General features: G+C 51.0%; 2 protein-coding genes across 13 annotated transcripts in view; one reads left to right on the forward strand and one right to left on the reverse strand.

The window, feature by feature from the left end:
• NUDT1 (nudix hydrolase 1) overlaps positions 1–22,280 on the reverse strand; it is a 154,636-nt gene that overhangs the window by 77,607 nt on the left and 54,749 nt on the right. The window lies entirely within an intron of this gene.
• The window catches only part of MAD1L1 (mitotic arrest deficient 1 like 1), a 316,733-nt gene that overhangs the window by 64,643 nt on the left and 229,810 nt on the right, over positions 1–22,280 (forward strand). For 10 of the 12 annotated variants that reach the window (XR_004482842.2, XR_007472361.1, XR_004482844.2 and 7 more), the window contains one exon: positions 13,581–13,667. The exons of 1 other annotated variant lie outside the window; for it this stretch is intronic. Coding sequence is in view for 5 of the 11 variants with exons in the window: in XM_004268980.4 (XP_004269028.1) it covers positions 13,581–13,667 (87 nt within the window). In the remaining 6 variants the exon portion in view is untranslated. Of the gene's footprint in view, positions 1–11,504; positions 13,261–13,580; positions 13,668–22,280 lie in introns of those variants that run through there. One more of the 12 variants, XM_033426709.2, reaches the window with a different exon arrangement.

Below are 22,280 nucleotides of genomic sequence, written 5' to 3' on the forward strand. Positions count from 1 at the left end.
TGCGCCGTGTAGAACCAGCCTTCCACACCTGGCCGGCGGGAACAGTGACGGAGCCAGAGCAGGTGCGCTGGTCCTGGGCATCCTGACGGGCTGTCCCTGCGGCCGCTGGGCCATGGTGGTTGGGGGCTCTTTGGAACAACCCACGAAGATGCCTTGTGAGCGTGATGCGTGGGCTCAGCTGACAGCTGGCCACCAGTTCCATGGCTCCTGGCTTCCACAGCTGGAGAAGTTCTCACAACAAAATTATAGACTCTTTTTGCAAAAAGGAACAAAATACCAGGAATCCCACAACTGGAATGTGACTCTGCCTGTTCCTAAACATCTTCTTCCAGTTCTTACCTCCCCTGGATGTTTTTACTCGAACTGCCCTTAATCTCGTTTCTGGTTTTGCTTTTTTCAGTGTCTGTGTACACTTGTTATTGTTGAACTATTTCATCACGTCACTTACACTTACTATCTTGATGGCATCGTGCATATAGCACAGTTCATACACCTAGTCTGAAGTTGTTGGACACGACAGCACAGAGTCAGGGACACGGCCTCAGCCTGGCCTCTCCTGTGCCCCAGCGTACCCCGCTGTAGAATCGGGGTGCTACTAGTGCCCACCTCTTAAGGTTGTTGAAAGGGTGAGACGGTGTAGCGTCCATAGGTGCGGAGAATTCCTGTCTCAGAACGTGCAGTGATTCTCCCGTATTACAGTTCCGCCTCAGAAACAAACTTCCGTGACCACAGGAACTTGCAGCTCCCCCTGCGGTTGTGTGATGGAGCAGCCCTGCTCATAGCGGCCTTGCTGTTGTGTTTTCATTAGTTATTTCTGTTTTTTTGTGTCGTATTTTGTGTTGTATTATTATAATTATTTTGAAGGAGATGGTTGATTATATATCAGATCGGCAAAACGTCTGGTACCCTTTTCTTACATAGTAACCACAGCAGTCACTTGATTTCAACTGTTAGTTTCCAGTGTTCTTGCAATGACATTTGTAGGTGAATCACTTTGCTTTGTCTTCTGGGATTCTTCTTTTAGATTTGGACCAAGTTCTGAAACAATATTTGTCTATCAAATTGACAGAGAACCTCAGAGAATGTCGTCTTTGTCAAGTGTGTAGCAGATGGTTTTCTGGGTGGCACAGAATTTTTTGGTGTCTTGCCTTGCAGTGTTATATGATTATTTTGCCGCGTAGATTTCTCCATTTCTACAAATGCTCAGTGGTTTTAAGTTGTGCACAATACTCACTTGTTGGGGGGGTGCCTTCAAGATGGCGGAGGAGTAAGACAAGGAGATCACCTTCCTCCCCACAAATACATCAGAACTGCATCTACATGTGGAACAACTCCTGCAGAACACCTACTGAACGCTGGCAGAAGACCTCAGACTTCCCAGAAGGCAAGAAACTCCCCACGTACCTGGGTAGGGCAAAAGAAAAAGGAAAAACAGAGACAGAAGAATAGGGATGGGACCTACACCTCTGGGAGGGAGCTGTGAAGGAGGAAAGGTTTCCACACACTAGGAAGCCCCTTCGTGGGCGGAGATGGGGGTGAGCCGGGGGGAAGCTTCGGAGCCGCGGAGGAGAGCGCAGCAACAGGGGTGCGGAGGGCAAAGCGGAGAGATTCCCGCACAGAGGATCAGGGCCGACCGGCACTCACCAGCCCGAGAGGCTTGTCGGCTCACCCACCTGGGCGGGTGGGGGCTGGGAGCTGAGGCTTGGGCTGCAGAGGTGAGATCCCAGGGAGAGGACTGGGGTTGGCAGCGTGAACACAGCCTGAAGGGGGCTAGTGTGCCACAGCTAGCCGGGAGGGAGTCCAGGGAAAAGTCTGGACCTGCCTAAGAGGCAAGAGACCATTGTTTCGTGGTGCACGAGGAAAGGGGGTTCAGAGCACTGCCTAAACGAGCTCCAGAGATGGGCGTGAGCCGTGGCTATCAGCGCGGACCCCAGAGACGGGCATGAGACGCTAAGGCTGCTGCTGCCGCCACCAAGAAGCCTGTGTGCGAGCACAGGTCACTATCCACACCTCCCCTCCCGGGAGCCTGTGCGGCCCACCACTGCCAGGGTCCCATGATCCAGGGACAACTTCCCTGGGAGAACGCACGGTGCACCTCAGGCTGTTGCAATGTCACGCCGGCCTCTACCGCCGCAGGCTCGCCCCGCACTCCATACCCCTCCCTCCCCCCGGCCTGAGTGAACCAGAGCCCCCAAAGCAGCTGCTCCTTTAACCCCGTCCTGTCTGAGCGAAGAACAGATGCCCTCAGGCAACCTACATGCAGAGGCGGGTCCAAATCCGAAGCTGAACCCCAGAAGCTGTGCGAACAAAGAAGAGAAAGGGAAATTTCTTCCAGCAGCCTTGGGAGCAGCGGATTAAATCTCCACAATCAATTTGGTGTACCCTGCATCTCTGGAATACCTGAATAGACAATGAATCATCCCAAACTGAGGCGGTGGACTTTGGGAGCAACTGTAGACTTGGGGTTTGCTTTCTGCATCTAATTTGTTTCCGGTTTTCTGTTTATCTTAGTTTAGTATTTAGAGCTTATTATCATTGGTAGATTTCTTTATTGATTTGGTTGCTCTCTTCCTTTTTTTATGTATATATAATTTTTCCTTTTTTTCTTTTTGTGAGTGTCTGTGTATATGCTTCTTTGTGTGCCTTTGTCTGTATAGCTTTGCTTTTGCCATTTGTCCTATGGTTCTGTCTGTCCTTTTTTTTTTTTTTAGTATAGTTTTTAGCGCTTGTTTTCATTGGTGGATTTGTTTTTTGGTTTGGTTGCTCTCTTTCTTTTTTTATTACTTCTTAATTTTTTAATTTTTAATACTTTTTTTTACTTTCATAACTTTATTGTATTATTTTTTCTTTCTTTCTTTCTTTTCTTTTCTTTTCTTTCTTTCTTTCTTTCTTTCCCTCCCTCCCTCCCTCCCTCCCCCCCCCCCTTCCTCTCTCTTCTTCTGAGGCGTGTGGCTGACAGGGTCTTGGTGCTCCAGCCGGTTGTCAGGCCTGAGCGTCTGAGGTGGGAGAGCCGAGTTCAGGACATTGGTCCACCAGAGACCTCCTGACTCCACATAATACCAAACAGTGAAAGCTCTCCCAGAGATCTTCATCTCAACGCTAAGACCCAGCTCCACTCAACAACCAGCAAGCTACAGTGCTGAACACCCTATGCCAAACAACTAGCAAGACAGGAACACAACCCCACCCGTTAGCAGAGAGGCAGCTTAAAATCATAAGTTCACAGACACCCCAAAACACACCACCGGACGTGATCCTGCCCACCAGAAAGACAAGATCCAGCCTCATCCACCAGAACACAGGCACTAGTCCCCTCCACCAGGAAGCCTACACAACCCACTGAACCAACCTTACCCACTGGGAGAAGACACCAAAAACAACGGGAACTACGAACCTGCAGCCTGCGAAAAGGAGACCCCAAACACAGTAAGTTAAGCAAAATGAGAAGACAGAGAAATACACAGCAGATGAAGGAGCAAGGGAAAAACCCACTGGACCAAACAAATGAAGAGGAAATAGGCAGTCTACCTGTCTACCTGAAAAAGAATTCAGAGTAATGATAGTAAAGATGATCCAAAATCTTGAAATAGAATGGAGAAAATACAAGAAATGTTTAACAAGGACCTAGAAGAACTAAAGAGCAAACACACAATAAATGAAATTAAAAATTCCCTAGAAGGAATCAATAGCAGAATAACTGAGGCAGAAGAACGGATAAGTGACCTGGAAGATAAAATAGTGGAAATAACTACTGCAGAGCAGAATAAAGAGAAAAGAATGAAAAGAACTGAGGACAATCTCGGAGACCTCTGGGACAACATTAAACGCACCAACATTCGAATTATAGGGGTCGCAGAAGAAGAAGAGAAAAAGAAAGGGACTGAGAAAATATTTGAAGAGATTATAGTTGAAAACTTCCCTAATATGGGAAAGGAAATAGTCAATCAAGTCCAGGAAGCACAGAGAGTCCCATACAGGATAAATACAAGGAGAAACATGCCCAGACACATATTAATCAAACTATCAAAAATTAAATACAAAGAAAAAATATTAAAAGCAGCAAGGGAAAAGCAACAAATAACACACAAGGGAATCCCCATAAGGTTAACAGTTGATCTTTCAGCACAAACTCTGCAAGCCAGAAGGGAGTGGCAGGACATATTTAAAGTGATGAAAGGGGAAAACCTACAACCAAGATTACTCTACCCAGCAAGGATCTCATTCAGATTCGATGGAGAAATTAAAACCTTTACAGACAAGCAAAAGCTAAGAGAATTCAGCACCACCAAACCAGCTTTACAACAAATGCTAAAGGAACTTCTCTAGACAAGAAACACAAGAGAAGGAGAAGATCTACGATGACAAACCCAAAACAATCAAGAAAGTGGTAATAGGAACATACATATCGATAACTACCTTAAACGTAAATGGATTAAATGCTCCAACCAAAAGACATAGGCTAGCTGAATGGATACAAAAACAAGACCCATATATATGCTGTCTACTTCATACCTAGAGACACATACAGACTGAAAGTGAGGGGATGGAAAAAGATATTCTATGCAAATGGAAATCAAAAGAAAGCTGGAGTAGCAATTCTCATATCAGACAAAAGAGACTTTAAAGACTATTACAAGAGACAAAGAAGGACACTCCATAATGATCAAGGGATCAATCCAAGAAGAAGATGTAACAGTTGTAAATATTTATGCACCCAACATAGGAGCACCTCAATACATAAGGCAAATGCTAACAGTCGTAAAAGGGGAAATCAACAGTAACACAGTCATAGTAGGGGAATTTAACACCCCACTTTCACCAATGGACCACTTTCACCAAAATGTAAATAAATAAGGAAACACAAGCTTTAAATGATACATTAAACAAGATGGACTTAATTGATATTTATAGGACATTCCATCCAAAAACAACAGAATACACTTTCTTCTCAAGTGCTCATGGAGCATTCTCCAGGATAGATCATATCTTGAGTCACAAATTAAGCCTTGGTAAATTTAAGAAAATTGAAATCATATCGAGTATCTTTTCTGACCACAATGCTATGAGACTAGATATCAATTACAGGAAAAAATCTGTAAAAAATATGAACACATGGAGGCTGAACAATACAGTACTAAATAACCAAGAGATCACTGAAGAAATTGAAGAGGAAATCAAAAAAACCTGGAAACAAATGACAATGAAAACACGATGGCCTAAAACCTATGGGATGTAGCAAAAGCAGTTCTAAGAGGGAAGTTTATAGCTATACAATCCTACCTCAGGAAACAAGAAAAATCTCAAAGAACCAACCTAACCTTGCATCTAAAGCAATTAGAGAAAGAAGAACAAAACAACCCCAAAGTTAGCAGAAGGAAAGAAATCATAAAGATCAGAGCAGAAATAAATGAAAAAGAAATGAAGGAAACAGTAGCAAAGATCAATAAAACTAAAAGCTGGTTCTTTGAGAAGATAAAATTGATAAACCATTAGCCAGACTCATCAGGAAAAAAAGGGAGAAGACTCAATAGAATTAGAAATGAAAAAGGGAAAGTAACAACTGACATTGCAGAAATACAAAGGATCATGAGAGATTACTACAAGCAGCTCTATGCCAATAAAATGGACAACCTGGAAGAAATGGACAAATTCTTAGAAAAGCACAACCGTCCGAGACTGAACCACAAAGAAATAGAAAATATAAACAGACCAATCACAAGCACTGAAATTGAAACTGTGATTAAAAATCTTCCAACAAACAAAAGCCCAGGACCAGATGGCTTCACAGGCGAATTCTATCAAACATTTAGAGAAGAGCTAACACCCATCCTTCTCAAACTTCCAAAATATAGCAGAGGGAGGAACACTCCCAAACTCATTCTGTGAGGCCAACATCGCTCTGATTCCAAAACCAGACAAAGATGTCACAAAAAAGGAAAACTACAGGCCAATATCACTGCTGAACATAGATGCAAAAATCCTCAACAAAATACTAGCAAACAGAATCCAGCAGCACATTAAAAGGATCAAACACCATGATCAAGTGGGGTTTATCCCAGGGACACAAGGATTCTTCAATATACGCAAATCAATCAATGTGCTACACCATATTAACAGATTGAAGGAGAAAAACCATATGATCATCTCAATAGATGCAGAGAAAGCTTTCGACAAAATTCAACACCCATTTATGATAAAAACTCTCCAGAAAGTAGGCATAGAGGGAACTTACCTCAACATAATAAAGGCCATATGTGACAAACGCACAGCCAACGTTGTTCTCAATGGTGAAAAAGTGAAACCATTTCCTCTAAGATCAGGAACAAGACAAGGTTGCCCACTCTCACTGCTATTATTCAACATAGTTTTAGAAGTTTTAGCCACAGCAATCTGAGAAGAAAAAGAAATAAAAGGAATCCAAATCAGAAAAGAAGTAAAGCTGTCACTCTTTGCAGATGACATGATACTATACATAGAGAATCCTAAAGATGCTACCGGAAAACTACTAGAGCTAATCAATGAATTTGGTAAAGTAGCAGGATACAAAATTAATGCACAGAAATATCTGGCATTCCTATACACTAAGGATGAAAAATCTGAAAGAGAAATTAAGGAAACACTCCCATTTACCACTGCAACAAAAAGAATAAAATAAATAGGAATAAATCTATTTAAGGAGACAGAAGACCTGTATGCAGAAAACTATAAGACACTGATGAAAGAAATTAAAGATGATACTGACAGATGGAGAGATATACCATGTTCTTGGATTGGAAGAATCAACATTGTGAAAATTGACTATACTACCCAAAGCAATCTACAGGTTCAGTGCCATCTGTATCAAACTACCAACAGCATTTTCCACAGAACTAGAACAAAAAATCTCACAATTTGTATGGAAACACAAAAGGCCCCGAATAGCCAGTGCAATCTTGAGAAAGAAAAACGGATCTGGAGGAATCAGGTTCCCTGACTTCACACTATACTACAAAGCTACAGTAATCAAGACAGTATGGTACTGGCACAAAAAGAGAAATATACATCAATGGAACAGGATAGAAAGCCCAGAGATGAACCCACGCACATATGGTCCCCTTATCTTTGACGATCAAGGAGGCAAGAATATACAATGGAGAAAAGACAGCCTCTTCAATAAGTGGTGCTGGGAAAACTGGACAGCTACATGTAAAAGAATGAAATTAAAACACTCCTTAACACCATACACAAAAGTAAATTCAAAATGGATTAAAGACCTAAATGTAAGGCCAGACACTATAAAACTCCTAGAGGAAAACATAGGAAGAACACTCTATGACATAAATCACAGCAAGATCCTTTTTGACCCACCTCCTAGAGAAATGGAAATAAAAACAAAAATAAACAAACCGGACCTAATGAAACTTAAAAGCTTTTGCACAGCAAAGGAAACCATAAACAAGACGAAAAGACAACTCTCAGAATGGGAGAAAATAGTTGCAAATGAAGCAACTGACAAAGGATTAATCTCCTAAATTTACAAGCAGCTCATACAGCTCAATAACAAAAAAACAAACAACCCAATCCAAAAATGGGCAGAAGACCTAAATAGACTTTTCTCCAGAGAAGATACACAGATTGCCAACAAACACATGAAAGGATGCTCAACATCACTCATCATTAGAGAAATGCAAATTAAAACTACAATGAGATATCATCTCACACGGGTCAGAATGGCCATCATCAAAAAATCTAGAAACAATAAATGCTGGAGAGGGTGTGGAGAAAAGGGAACCCTCTTGCACTGCTGGTGGGAATGTGAATTGGTTCAGCCACTATGGAGGACAGTATGGAGGTTCCTTAAAAGACTAAAAATAGAACTACCGTATGACCCAGCAGCCCCACTAGTGGGCATATACCCTGAGAAAACCATAATTGAAAAAGAAACATGTACCACAATGTTCATTGCAGCTCTATTTACAATAGCCAGGACATGGAAGCAACCGAAATGTCCATCGACAGATGAATGGATAAAGAAGATGTGGCACATATATACAGTGGAATATTACTCTGCCATAAGAAGAAATGAAATTATTTGTAGTGAGGTGGATGGACCTAGAGACTGTCATACAGAGTGAAGTAAGTCAGAAAGAGAAAAACAAATACCACATATTTGTGGAAGCTAAGAAAAAAAAAAGGTTCTGAAGAACCTAGGAGCAGGACAGGAATAAAGATGCAGACATAGAGAATGGACTTGAGGACACGGGGAGAGGGAAGGGTAAGCTGGGACGAAGTGAGAGAGTGGCATGGACATATATATACACTACCAAATGTAAAATAGATAGCTAGTGGGAAGCAGCCGCAGAGCACAGGGAGATCAGCTCGGTACTTTGTGGCCCCCTAGAGGGGTGGGATAGGGAAGGTGGGAAGGAGACGCAAGAGGAAGGGCATATGGAGATATATGTATATGTGTAGCTGATTCACTTTGTTATACAGTAGAAACTAACACACGATTGTAAAGCAATTATACTCTAATCACTTTGTTATACAGCAGAAACTAACACACCATTGTAAAGCAATTATACTCTAATAAAGATGTTAAAAAAAACAAATCACTTGTTGGCAGGTCCCAAACCCCACCTCCAGGGGTTTCGTTTCAGTGGGTCCGGAGTTGGAGGTAGGTGGGCTGGAGTTAATCCAGATGATTCTGGTGCAAATGGCCCATGGGTTACTCTGACTATTCCAGACCCCCGCCCCCCCCCCGCCCACACACACACTTTACAATGCCACATCCCATGAAGCCATACGCATCCCATTGCCCTGACCAGGAGGGAGTATGCCCTCCTATGTTCTCTTGTGCGTTTTGTGATCTGTAGCGGCCATCTGGCCAGCTCTTTTTGCCTAGCATCAGATTTAACAAATATAGTATCCCATGTTATGGCTGTGAGAACTTATTCACTTATTTTCTCTTGTTGAGGTTTTTTTTTTTTTTTTTAAAGTAAAAACAAATACACAGGGAACGTAAAATCATACAGCTGGTATAGAAAATGGTATGGCGGTTCCTCAAACAATTGCAAATGGAATGATGCAGCAGTTCTTCTTCTGGGTGTATATCCAGAGGAGTTGAAAGTAAAGAGCTGAACACATTTGAAAACCAGTGTTCATAGCAGCATTATTCACAGTAGCCAAAGGGTAGAAACAACCCAAGTGCCCATTGAAGGATGAATGCTTAAGTAACATAAGTATATCCAGGCAGTGGAGTATTACTCAGCCTTAAAGAGGAATGGTGTGTGAGTTTCTGCTGTATAACAAATGTCACGTAAGACATCTGGCACACTGAGGACCTCAGGCTAAGTGAATTAAGACAGACACAGAAGGACAGATAGTGCATGATTTTACTTATATGAGGTCCCTGGAGGCGTCGCATTCATAGAGTAGAGGGTGGGCGCCAAGGGCTGGCTTGGGAGTGGGGGGAATTGCGGTTGTTATTTAGTGGCTGCAGGGTCTCAGTTGGGGAACGTGAGAAAGTTCTGGAGACGCATGGTGGTGATGGCTGCACGACTCACTGACGCCGAGTGTGCACTCAGAAGTGGTTTAGGTGGGAAGGTCTGTGTTACGTGTGTTTTACCACCATTAAGAAACGAGCAATGCCACGATGCGTACTTAACCATACGTAGGGCACACCCCAGGTGGCTTCCTTGAGACATGTTCCTGGAAGTGCAGTTGCTGGTCGATGGGTGCGGTCTCCCCTTTCAGCTGCTCTTCTTACCTGGTCCAGGAGGACGGCTCAGCCCTCCTTGGGGCAGTAGGGCGGGGCGGTAGCCTTGCTAGCGACTTGTCTTGCTGGGTCACAGGAGCCACTGTGCTGGATGAGTGAGCTCTCCTGCTTGGGTTTCTTCCCCAAGGAGCCCATGGTGGGACCTCGGGGATGCGTGAGTCTGCCCGGGATCCTGTCCTCTGTTACCCAGGTGCCTCCTGCCCGTCCGCCCAGGGGACTGGGTTACCTTGGGAGTCCTTTAGGCCCTAATTTCTTCCTACTTCCTTCTCTTCAGGTGTATTCATAGTACTGCTGTCAGTATAGACAGAGGTCTCCTGAAGCCAGGCCTCCTGCCCCCTTGATCAAACTTCACCCGCGCCCTCGGTTCGCCCCGTCGCGGCCTCAAGAATGTATACATGTTGCCAGTACTCTGGGTTTTTTTGTTTTTTTTTTTTTTTGCGGTAGGCGGGCCTCTCACTGCTGTGGCCTCTCCCGTTGCGGAGCACAGGCTCCGGACGCGCAGGCTCAGCAGCCATGGCTCACGGGCCCAGCCGTTCCGCTGCATGTGGGATCCTCCCGGACCGGGGCACGAACCTGCATCCCCTGCATCGGCAGGCGGACTCTCAACCACTGCGCCACCAGGGAAGCCTGTGGGGCTACTTTGTACCTCAGGGCAGGACTCTTGTTTCTAAACTGCTGCCACGTGCTCCGGACTCTGCCAGTTGCTCTCCCGCTTCCAGGAATGCTTCTGCTTGGAGGGTATGGCTGCCCCCCGGCTAGGGAGAGGCCCCGCAGAGTGTGTGGCCGTCTGTCTGACAGATGCTTCTCCACGGGCTCTTCCTGCTCTTTCAGGTCTGAGCAGACTTGGTCCAGCCTGGAAGGGGAGTGAGGAGGAGGCCGGTCGTCGTCATGCTCCCCCAGTCACCCTCTGGGCACCCGTCTGCCTGTCCCACACGGCGTTGGCTGGTCCTGGGCCCATAGGGACTGGGGGCCTTGCAAAAGTAGACATGCAAGTTGCTTCATTGCTTTTAAATAAACTTCCCATTGATTTAATAATAGTTTGCGTACTCCTTTGACTAACATAGAAAAATAGCAAACAACTTAAATCTCTTAACAGTGTTTCAGAAAAAATACCTCTTGGCTTAAAAGGGTTTACTTGTTTTGCTTACTTATTTTCCTATTAGTATCTTTAGCTCCCTGAGGTTGGAAAACATTAGGAAGCTCTGAAAAGAATGGGGAATTGGCATTCAAGGCTGGTTCAGCCTCTCCCCCTCCTAGGTTTTAGTTTCTCAAGGTCTTCTACTGGTAAACATCTTTTCAATGTAAGTATTTTCTAATCCACAAAGTTGGCTTGTGTTCAGGGCAGAGTTAGGGTAGAAATCTCGGCACTGTGCCTAGCGGTTCTCACACCTTGAGGCCACGTCCTCGCAAAATGTCCAAGAAAGGGCTTTTCTTCTGGTGGCCAGGGAAGGGCCTCCATGAGGTGGTCTGAAAGGGAGAGATCGTGGAATTACCTTGGGAGGAATGTTGATGCCAGAACCCCTGTGTGTGACGAGTGGGGCCATGGGCCGCCTCTCTGCAGGGGCTGTGCTGGGCTGTCAGGACGTACCACCGACAAGCGGAAGTCTTTGGGCTAACGTTCTAGCGATGGCAGACACTGAGAGACCCCAAACTGATAGCAGGGGTGGTGGTGCTGTGCAGCGAGGGTCGTGATGGGGTGGGGAGAGGGTTGGGGGCTTCTTGGAGGAAGTGACATCTTTCCTGAGACCTCTCTTTTGAGAACGAGCTAGGCTTGGGGAGACTGAGGGAAGAGCTTTGCAGGCCCAGGGTTAACTATCGCAGAGTTTCGGGGAGCAGGCGGATTGCCGTGTTCAGGCGGCAGAGAAAAGTCCAGTGGGAGGTGAGGAGGCCCCAGGGGCCCTGCGGTGCAGAGTCTGTGGGCCCTGGACTTGAGGCTCAGTTTCAGCAGGTTTCTGTGAGCGGTCCTTGGGTACGACGTGACTGCAGGTGCCGACTTCAGCTGGAGGGGTGAGGAGGCCAGAGAGTGCTCTTGGAAACTGGGCAGTGCGCTGGCTCTGGGGGCCGGGAGGAGGGCCTGTGGGTACCGAGCCGTGGCCCCTGCGTAGCCCTGGGCTCTGGCTCCGGCCCTTGCGCTCACCTCCTCTCAGCTGCTGCACACCAGCGAGCCGTCTAGTCTGTGTGCCCCGTGCAGGTGTCGGGAATGTTTGCACTCCGCTGGGTGTTCCATTCTGTCTCTCAAAGACATTTTAAAAATAAAATCAGCCATTTAAAAAAATTGAAATATAGTTAATTTACAATGTTGTTAGTTTCAGGTGTACAGCACAGTGATTCAGTTAAATATATCTATTCTTTTCCAGTATAGGTTATTGCAAGATATTGAATATAGTTGCCTGTGCTGTACAGTAGATCCTTGTTGTTTATCTATTTTATATACAGTAGTGTGTATATGTTGATCTCAAATTTCAAATTTATCCCCCCTCCCCACTTTGGTAACCATAAGTTTGTTTTCTATGTCTATGGGTCTATTTGTGTTTTGTAAATAAGTTCATTAGTATCATTCTTTTCGATTCCACATGTAAGTGATATCACATGATATATGTCTTTCCCTGTCTAGCTTAACTTCACTCAGTATGACAATCTCTAGGTCTATCCATGTTGCTGCAAATGGCATTATTTCATTCTTTTTTATGGCTGAGTAGTATTCCATTGTGTGTGTGTGTGTGTGTGTGTGTGTGTGTGTGTGTGTGTGTACATCTTCTTTATCCACACATCTGTTGATGGACACTTAGGTTGCTTCCATGTTTTGGCTGTTGTAAATAGTGCTTCAGTGACCATTGAGATGCATGTATCTTTTTGAATTAGAGTTTTCTCCAGTCCCTCTCCCAGGGGTGGGATTGCTGGGTCATATGGTAGTTCCATTTTTAGTTTTCTGAGGAACCTCCATACTGTTCTCCATAGTGGCTGTACCAATTTATATTCCCACCAACAGTGTAGGGGGGTTCCCTTTCCTCCGCACCCTCTCCAGCATGTCTTATTTGTCGATGTTTTGATGATGGCCATTCTGACCTGGTAACGTGGTACCTCACTGTAGTTTTGATTTGTATTTCTCTAGTAATTGGCGATGTTGAGCGTGTTTTCATGTCCTGTTGGCCACGTGTATGTCAAAGACATTCTTGGTGTATGTCCTCCCGAGCCATGGTGCTGAGCTAGAGGAGGGGGTTCAGATTGAGGCTTAGTGCTGCTGAGAGTGGGTGGCCTTTGAACCAGCCATCCGTGTCTTTGAGTCTCAGTTTCCCCATTTGCAAAATGGAAACAGTAGACAGCAGGGCTGCTCTGAGCATTAACTGAGATCGTTAAGCTGGAATACTTTTGAAAATTACGAGGCATTGGGCATGTGGGTATCTGTTGTGGTTGTTACATTGCTGCTGTTCTCATACCTGGATTTTGAAGCGGAAGGGAGGAAAGGCAACTGGAATGCACTGAGCACCTCCTGTGCTTGCTGCCTGGTAGGTGCTTTTAAACCTCGGTCCAAATCCTCTGCATGGTGACATTGTTATGTATCGACCCTATTTTTACAGGTGAAGTAAAATCAAGGCTTATAAAAGTAGTGTCCCCAGTGTTACATGGCCAGCGGCTGGCTGTGTGAGCCCAGGTGGCGGTGAGAGCACAGCTCCACACCCCGCTGCTCCGGGGACGTGCACAGGCCCTAATCCGCCCCAGGCCTGTGAACCGCCAGTGGCTGGCGTGGCTTTGGGCCGCCTTCTAGTGTCAGCCAGTCCCCCTTCAGGGCACAACCAGCACTGACATGTGTTCTTGATCCCCCCAGGACCCCAGAGGACCTGTCCAGGTTCATCGTGGAGCTGCAGCAGCGCGAGCTCACCCTCAAGGACAGGAACAGCTCCATCACCAGCAGGTAGGCCCGGCGGCCCATGGTTTTGTTGCGACATGTCCGCTTCGGAACGTGGGGCGCCGGTGAGTGTGCCCCTGGCTGAGGAGTGGCTGTGCTTCGCCATCCCTGCCTCGGCCTGAGCGAGCAGGAGCTGGGACTCAGCTGAGGCGGCGGGTGTACTGTCATCTGGACGCTGTGAGATCAGCCCTGGAGCCCTGGGCTGCCTTCCAGGGCGTGGGGTCTGGGAGGAAAACGTGCGCCCCACCAGGACCATTTGCGTCTTTGTGGAGGCGTGGGCTCTGAGTGGCCCCATGAACGTGTGGAAACCTGGAACCTGGGTTGAAGTGTCTGAGTGTTTGTACGTGTGTGGACTTGTGTCCTCGGGAAGGGTCCCACGTAGCAGCACAGCCGGGCCGTTCGTGTCCACGCCCGGGCAGGCAGCTCTGACTCCCTCCAGGGCCTGAGGAACTGGTCCCATACCAGTTCTGCCTCTGACACCTGCTGGTGCCCCAGGAGTCAGTTCAGCTCCGCCACTAACTCCCAGGTCAGCCAGGCCCCACAGGTGAGGGCTCGGTCCCACAAGGCGCGCCTGCCTCGGGGTTCCCAGGCTACCCGCACTTCATCTGACTGCAAATTCAGGGTCCCCCCAGCCCCTCTCTGCCGGTTTGCTAGAAAGCACTTTATTTCGGATTACTGGTTTATTACAGAGGGTGCAGCTGGGATCAGCCGGCTGGGAAGAGACGCATGAGGCGTGTGTGGGGGGCGGGGGCAGAGCTGCCGTGTCCTCTCCAGGTGTGCTGCCCTCCCAGCTCCTCCTTGTGTCCAGTGACTCGAAGCCGCCTTGTTCAGCAGTGTCTATGGAGTTTCCTGCTTGATTAAGTCATGGCCATTGGTGATTCACTTGGTCTCTATCTCCGCTCCCCTCCCTGGAGGCGGGGCGGGGGTGGAGCTGAAAGTTCCAGCTTCTCTTCCGCTGGTTGGTTCCTCTGGCTTCTCCCCGGCCCTTCCTGCCCAGGGCTCTGGCTGAAGGGGCGTGTTCACAAAAGGCACTCACCTCGTTCAGGAAATTCCAGGGGTTTGTGGAGCTCTGTGCCGCGTAGGGCACCAAACCAAATGCTTGTTCCTCACCGAGCCGCACTTGGACTGTTGCAGGGCTGTCCACCTCTGTCCCCTGGGGCCCAGGCTGGTTTCTCTCGTGCTTGCAGGGTGGCTGACCAGGTTCTGGGTGTCGCATAAGAGGCAGAAAGAGAGGTCTCCTTCTTGGGTCTCCTTTTTGGAACAAGGAAACCTGTCTGAGGACCCCCGCTGGCGGCAGACTCCCCCCACCCCAGTCACTCTCACTGGCCCAAATGGGGTTGAAAGTCTGCCCCAGACCAGGTATCTGTGGAGGATGGTGTTAAACTAGTCAGTTCCCACGTGATTCACTTGAGGGTGGAAAGCTGAGTGAGGTCAGCCCCTCCAGTGGGTGAAGGGCTTGGGGGCAGGCTGAGAGGACGGTGACCACAGAGGGACCTCGGGTGCCCTGTACTGGCTGACTAGCTGGTTGGGGGTGGAAGTCAGCCTGCTCTCCGTGAGCATCCTCCGCGGCCTCACCCCCTGTGCAGTTGGCGTTTCAAGAATTTATTAATAACCGAAGGAAGGCTTTCTTATTTGGGGGGCTGATGTCTCTTTGAAAATTGGCTTTTAGAAGCATCTGGTTATGTTGGACATAATCACATCAATTTAGCTTAAAAACCTCAAATGAGGACTACCCTGGTGGCGCAGTGGTTGAGAGTCCGCCTGCCAATTCAGGGGACACGGGTTCGAGCCCTGGTCCAGGAAGATCCCACATGCCGTGGAACAACTGAGCCCGTGTGCCGCAGCTGCTGAGCCTGTGCTCTAGAGCCCATGAGCCACAACTACTGAGCCCGCATGCCACAACTACTGAGCCCGTGTACCACAGCTACTGAAGCCCACTCGCCTAGAGCCTGTGCTCCTCAGCAAGAGAAGCCACTGCAACAAGAAGCCTGCACACCGCAACGAAGAGTAGCCCCCGCTCGCTGCAACTAGAGAAATCCTGCATGCAGCAACGAAGACCCAACACAGCCAAAAAAAAAAAGTTAATTAATTAATTTTTTAAAAACTTAAAAAAAAAAACCTCAAGTGATAAAGACTGCCTTTTGCTTTCAAAGCTACTGTCAGATGAAACAGGCGTTAAAAGTGATTTGAAATTAAAGCGTTTGACATTTTTCCAGGCGATCCTCTTTGTTTTACTTTGAATTTGAAAAAGAATGAACTGTTAGAGGAATGGAAACTTGTCTGCATTTTTCTCCCGCCAAACTGAGAGGTACTTTCTAAAATGACCTGCTTTGAGCAGCAGCAGGAAATCCAGCCTCTCAGCTTCGTGAATGTAGCTCTCGTCCACAGCTCCGGCAGTGCTTTCGACTGTGGTCACGCATATAGATTCAGCCGTCCCGTCTCTTCTTTGGGGTTGGTTCAGGAGTGGACTCTCCACCTCCGGGAGCTGTCCTTCATGGTGGCTGGTAGGTCTGCGTGACTCCTGCCAACTTGTCCACCTCTCAGGACCCTTGGGCTCCCTTTGAGAGCCGATGCAGCCACCCAGGAGCAACTGAGTCTCGGGCATCCCGAGAAAGAGCCGTGTGCCTCACCTCTTCTGCAGGATGGGCCCCGGGAGGTGAGGTGAGGTGTGACAGCGCGGGGCACAGGACCTAGGCACGGCTGCCTGCCCGCCAGGTGGAGGTGCTCTCGGTCCCATCCTCATTCAGCAGACCGGTCCTGACCGCGCGGCCACCCAAGGGGCGCTTCCGTGTGCTGGCGTCGTGCCCAGTGCGTATGTGCGTCATCCCCTCACCTCAGGGAGGTCCCGCGGGAGATCTCCCTCCTCCCGGTGATGGAATGGATCAGAGAAGCCCGGGAATGTTCTTAAGGCTTCAGCCGATGAGGGGCCGTCGGGTTCCTGCCCCGTCTGTTCATGGTAGAGTCCCGTGCAGGCCCTGTGAGGAGGCGGCAGGGAGCTGGGGTCCGGTGCCCTCGAGGCCCTCGCCGAGCAGAACGGGGAGGGGACGTGTGCGCCGCACCGTTCACGCTCGCAGGGGTCTGGGCCGCTGCTGCTCTCACAGCAGCAGGCCGACGTGGCTGTGATGGGGGCGGTCCGTGCGGAGGCCAGGAAACCTCGGGAGGCGGGAACAGCTGATTTCACTTCCTCACGTCTTTAAAGGCAGTTGGGCAGAAATTCAGGTTAGGCGGGAAGAGGCACCTTGGCAAGAGGGTGAAAGCCTGGGGTCTGGCCAGCACGCAGGCAGGCGGGGGTCCGGTCGGAGGGTTCGGAGGGCTGTTTGGGGTGGGGGGCGAGATGGCAGGAGGTGCCTGGCGTTCAGCAGCGCTCAGGAGACCCCAGGTGGCGTGCAGGTGGTGGTGGGGCCAGAGGTCTCGCGGGGTTCTGGTTGGCACCTTGTAAGCGTGTCCTTCAGGGAGAGCTAATAGTTGTGTGCCTCTCTGTTAGCGGGCTGTCCTGGACCGCCAGGCCAGCCTCTCTGTGCTTTCCACCTCGGACAGCTCCAGGGCACCACTGGTCACTGATATGAATGGGTGTGTCAGTGCCTTTGGACAGGAGTTTAATTACAGCCCAGGGCACCTTGCCTTTCTTTTGTGGCCGCCCCAGCACTGGTTTTGGCGCTTGAACGCTGATCCTGTTTCCTTGGAGGTGTGCTGAGGACATGCGAGTATTCAGGGTTTGTGAGCGGCTCTAGGTGTGTCCCTGTCAGTGTTCTCCATGCAGAGCTCCCCTGACACTGCCATGCAGCCGCCTGTGCCCTAACAGGTCCCAAGAGCATCCTGGCGTCTTCGGGACCCAGCACCTCACTCCATAGCCCTGGCGTTTGCAGAGCCAGGGGCGCTGTGGGCCGGGGTGGATGGGAGGCTGTGTCTCTTTGTGGCTCAGAACCTTGTGGACGACCTCGAAGGACAGGGGAGCAGGGAAGCTTGTGCGGGGACACGTGGGGCCGTGATGCCTGCATTTCTCTGCCTTGGTGGAGAGTGGGGGATGGAGTGGAGCGGGGGCTCCTGGGGTCCAGTTCTCACCTGTGCACACTGCGTGGTGGAGATGGTGAGAGTGGTGAAGCTGGCTGAGCCTTTGTCGGTACCTGGTTCCATCTCACCTGAATGCTGCGAGATGGTGCTGCTGTCCTCTGTTGCACAGCAGAGTCGAGCCCTGTGTTGAACAGCTAGGAAGCCATAGAAACAGGGTTTGAATCCTCGTCTGTGCGTCCTAGGAGCTCCACACGGTTTATTTGGGGCTGGAGCCCCAGTCCCTGAGAGGTCCCTGAGAGGTACTACATGTGGCTGCAGAGAACCCTTGGTCATGCGTTTCTCTGCTCCGTTGGAGACGTGCGTCATGGGCCGGCTGGTGTGAGCCTCAGGCCGCATCCTTGATGCGGATTTAGAACCTGCTGTAGAAGTGGGCGAGGAGAAGCCGTGCAGACTTCGTAGTTCGCCTGCCGCGCTCCATGCGCTCCTGCCGGCCGGGCTCGGCTCTTCGCGCTGATGATCCCTCTGGACACTCAGCTTCAACGGCTGCCTGATCACCCCCGAAGCACACCAGCTCTGGGCGGCTCTAATGACTGAAGTTTTCTGTTTGTTTGTTTGATAAATTTGTTTATTTATTTTTGGCTGCGTTGGGTCTTTGTTGCTGCACGGGCTTTCTCTAGTTGCGGTGAGCGGGGGCTACTCTTCGTTGGGGTGCACGGGCTTCTCATTGCAGTGGCTTCTCTTGTTGTGGAGCACGGGCTCTAGGTGTGCAGGCTTCAGTAGTTGTGGCTCACGGGCTCAGTAGTTGTGGCTCACGGGCTCTAGAGCGCAGGCTCAGCAGTTGTGGCGCTCGGGCTTAGTTGCTCTGCAGCATGTGGGATCTTCCTGTACCAGGGCTTGAACCCATGTCCCCTGCACTGGCAGGCAGATTCTTAACTACTGCGCCACCAGGGAAGCCCTGCAGTTTGTTTTGAAGCTCAGGTCTTTCCTCCTCTGGGCTCTGCATGTCTCAGAAAAGCCCTTGGCCTCAAGCTGTCAGTGTGTGAGGAGCCCTGCAGCGCCTGGAGCCCTGGTCTTGCCTTAGAACTCTGGCCGGTCCTGGACGCCCCTGGGAGCCTCCTGGTGCCTTGGCCTGGGCCACTGACCGGGGAGCCGGCCGGCCCCCTCCACGTGGCGCTGCCCTCCTCATGCTGGGGGCTCTGGGCAGCGTTGGGAAGAGGTGATTGTCGTTTAGTGAAGGGGGCTTGAGAATGAACGGATGGAGTACCATCTGCCTCGGGAGGTGGAGCCCTTGGCTACTGTGTTTTCCTGGCATCTGCCAGGTTGATGGGTTTCTCTGCGCCTCCCAGGGGTGCTTCAGATCAGCACGACAGTCATGATTCTTAATGTGGCTCTTTTCTCACTTTGTGCAAACCATTTAGTCTGTCGTTTCGAACCTCGGAGTACAATTAGGCCTTGTTACCTTTGTCACCTGTGTGTGTGTGAGTTATGGTAGACTCAAGCTGTCCAGAGGCCAGCCAGGCCAGCGACGGGAGCAGAAGATTCCTGATGACCAGGGCGTGGGCGGGAGAACCTGCTCCCTGTGCATCTGGCTGGATTTCGTGCTGTGTCTGAGCCGGGCCAGGGAGGATCTGCAAGCTCTCGCCGGTCTAAACGCAGGTGGCCTGTGGTCCAGTCTTGCCCCACCACGGAGTAGCTCTGTGTCGCCGTGTCCCCATCTTCTCTGCCTCACCTGTGAAGGTGATGGCGATAGGTCGTAGGATTGCCGTGCGAGTCGCCACAGAACCTTGGTAAAGCGCTGGGAGTGTGCCTGGTGCAGTGAGCCAGTGTGGGCTGGGGGTTATGGCCATGGCTGTCACTGTCCTCTTGTTTGAGGTGCCTGGGGAAGTGTGACTTCCGGCGTAGCGCAGGGCAGGGCAGTGGGGAGCTTTCCGGCGGGCTCATTAGGAGTGAGAAGGTGTGTCTTTTGGGGCGGGGGGCGGCAGAGAAGATGGGAAGGGGTTGCAGGTGTGGGCACACCTGAAAGATGGGGATGCGGGGTTTGCTGTGGATCATCCGTGGCAGGTAAGACAAAAGACAAGAGTGATGAGGTCTTTGGTGAGAGCGTGCGAATGGTGGATTTGCCTCTCATGTTGCTGGAGAACTTAGCAGAAGAGCAGGTGAAGGCAGAGGGAACCAGGAGTTCAGTTTTGGACGCGTGGTGGTGGCAGTAAGAGGCCTGGTCGACAGGCACCTGAAGGTTGGAGAGGGTGGTTGGCCGTGGAGGCTGCGGTTGGCTTGGCCATCTAGACTAGGGGCGTGAGTGTGGATGCGACTCCGCCCATGGCCTGCAGCCAACCAGGCAGGTGGGAGCGCCATAGAGCAGCGCTGAAGTCCTCCTCCACCTGGACCGAGGGATAGTGGGGCAGCTGGGTGAGAGCTGGCTCAGGCCCACCGGCGTCCTCGCCTGCGGCGCTCCTCGCTCAGGCATCCGCGCGTAGCCTGGCCCTCCCTCCTGGGGTTGTGCTTGGGCAGTTCCTGGTGACTGTGCCGCAAGTGGCACTGTGCACGCCTGCCCTCACCACGCTCCGTGCGTGCCCTGTCCCCCACTGCCGTGCAAGCTCCCTGGACCCAGAGGAGGGCCTGGCCCAGCGTGCACTTGTTGAGCGAGTGAACGAATGAACGGCTCAGTTGATTGTGCACAGTAACGTGACAGACAGACGGAGTAAGGCCTGCGGCCTGGCTGCCTGTGCTGTGCCCGTCCTGGGGCACCAGCCTGGAAGTCAGGTGGGCAGAAGCCCAGGTCGGGCTGTGCACGGGCTGGCCAGCCTCTGACCCTGTCCTCTGCTGGGCGGGCTGGGCGCCATCGTGGGGGCCAGGCTTTGCCTCGTTCCTCTGTGCTCCCTCCATCTTGCATGGTGCCCCAGCTGCGTGGGCTTCCACGGGTTCAGTGATCACCCAGTGTCCTTGACTGGGAGGCAGGGACCCTAGGGAAGTCTGCACCACGGTGCTGACCACGGGCCACAGCCAGTCTGCCTCAGCTTCTTGCCAGGGTGACTCGTGTGTGCCCTATGGGGACCTTCCCAGGCCCCCTTGACCCTTTATCCCGCTGGAGGGTGCTGAGCCTGGCAGGGAGAGCACGGGAGCTGCAGAGAAGCCGTTGTGGAGGAAGGTCTGCTCCCGTCCCAGGCAGGGGCGGTTTGAGCGAGCGCCAGCCGTCCCCCACCTGGTCTCACGCTTGCCTTGGCCTGGTTACTGTCCCCGCAGCAGTGGCCCCAGGGGTTTTCAGTGATGAAGACCAGGCCTCGCCTGCCTGGTCAGCTCTTGGTGCCACTTGACGTAAATGGGCTTCGGCAGGAGGTGTGGGACCAGCCTGTGTCTCAGGCTCGTCTCCTCCGTGGTGGTCGTGCGGCGCGCAGCTTCCAAGGACGCCGTGGGGCACGCCGGCCATGAGCTCGATGGTTCTAGACCAGGAAACCCCTTCTTCAGGCCAGACTGAGCTCCCACAGCTGGTGCTGGTCACATGGCTCACATGGCATGTGGCCACGGGGAGGAGCGCCGAGACGTGTGTGTGTGTCTCTGGGGTGGGGGATGGAGTGGCTCCTGGCAGACATACGCAGCCCCGGACTGTCGGGCTCTGACTTGTAGCTTCATCCCTGCACCTTCCTTCCGACTACTGGCTGTGAGATCTTGAGGAAGCTCCAACTTTATGGAGCCCTCGTTTTCTCTCCTGCGAATCGGTCATGATGACATTTATTCATGTGCTGACTGTCTCCCAGGGCCCTTTTAGGGTCTCTGAGAGTTGGCGCTGGGCTGCTTTCCATGGCTGGCTGCTTCAGTGCAGAGGCCAGAGCACAGCCGTCTAGGGCGGCCTAGCCGTCTGTCCGGGGTGGACAGCGCCATCCAGCAGGACTCTCTGCGATGCTAGCAGTGGTCCACGTGCTGTTGGGGGCAGTGGCCGCTGGCCACACGCAGCGGTTGAGCACTTGAAATGTGGCTGGTGTGACCGAAGCATGCGTTTAAGTCACCACGTGTGGAGAGGCTGTCCTGCCTGTCCCCGTGCTGTCAGCTGTCCTTTCCTCCTGGTCTTGCCTCGCTCTTCACAGCACTAACCTGACACGTTCGTGTGTTGATCGGTGGGTTAACATTTCTTGTGTGCTTCTCCCTCTTGGAACGTAAACTCCATGAGAGTACGGTGACTTCGGGGGGTGTGCTGCTAGAATCGAGGCCTAGCAGTTGTTTGTTGAGTGAATAGTAAATGTCTTCTCCTCTCTCCCCTGTTAAGACACGCTGTTAAGTCCTGGTGGGGTGAGAGGGGGACACGTGCCGGCTCTTTGGGTGCCTGTGTCCCTGCCCTGGCCCAGCCAGGATCGGGGCAGGCGGGACGCATTCGGTGCTGACCCTGGAGCATGGCTGGTGCTTCCGTTTGTCTCTGTCCAGTTGTCCATCAGTCCCGCCCTCCCTTGCTCTGGTGAATCAGGTGTGGCAGCAGCTGGAGTGGATGAGCTGGCACGCCCAGCTGCCTGCTGGCCGGCCTGGCACCGGCCCCCTGGGTCCCAGCCCCTGCCCCGGCCGCAGTGCCCGCCAGCTCTCCCCGTCGTCCCCTCGGCCTCGCTGTGTGGCAGATTGATG

Source organism: Orcinus orca, chromosome 16 (genome assembly GCF_937001465.1).
Source record: "Orcinus orca chromosome 16, mOrcOrc1.1, whole genome shotgun sequence".
Classification (NCBI taxonomy): domain Eukaryota; kingdom Metazoa; phylum Chordata; class Mammalia; order Artiodactyla; family Delphinidae; genus Orcinus; species Orcinus orca.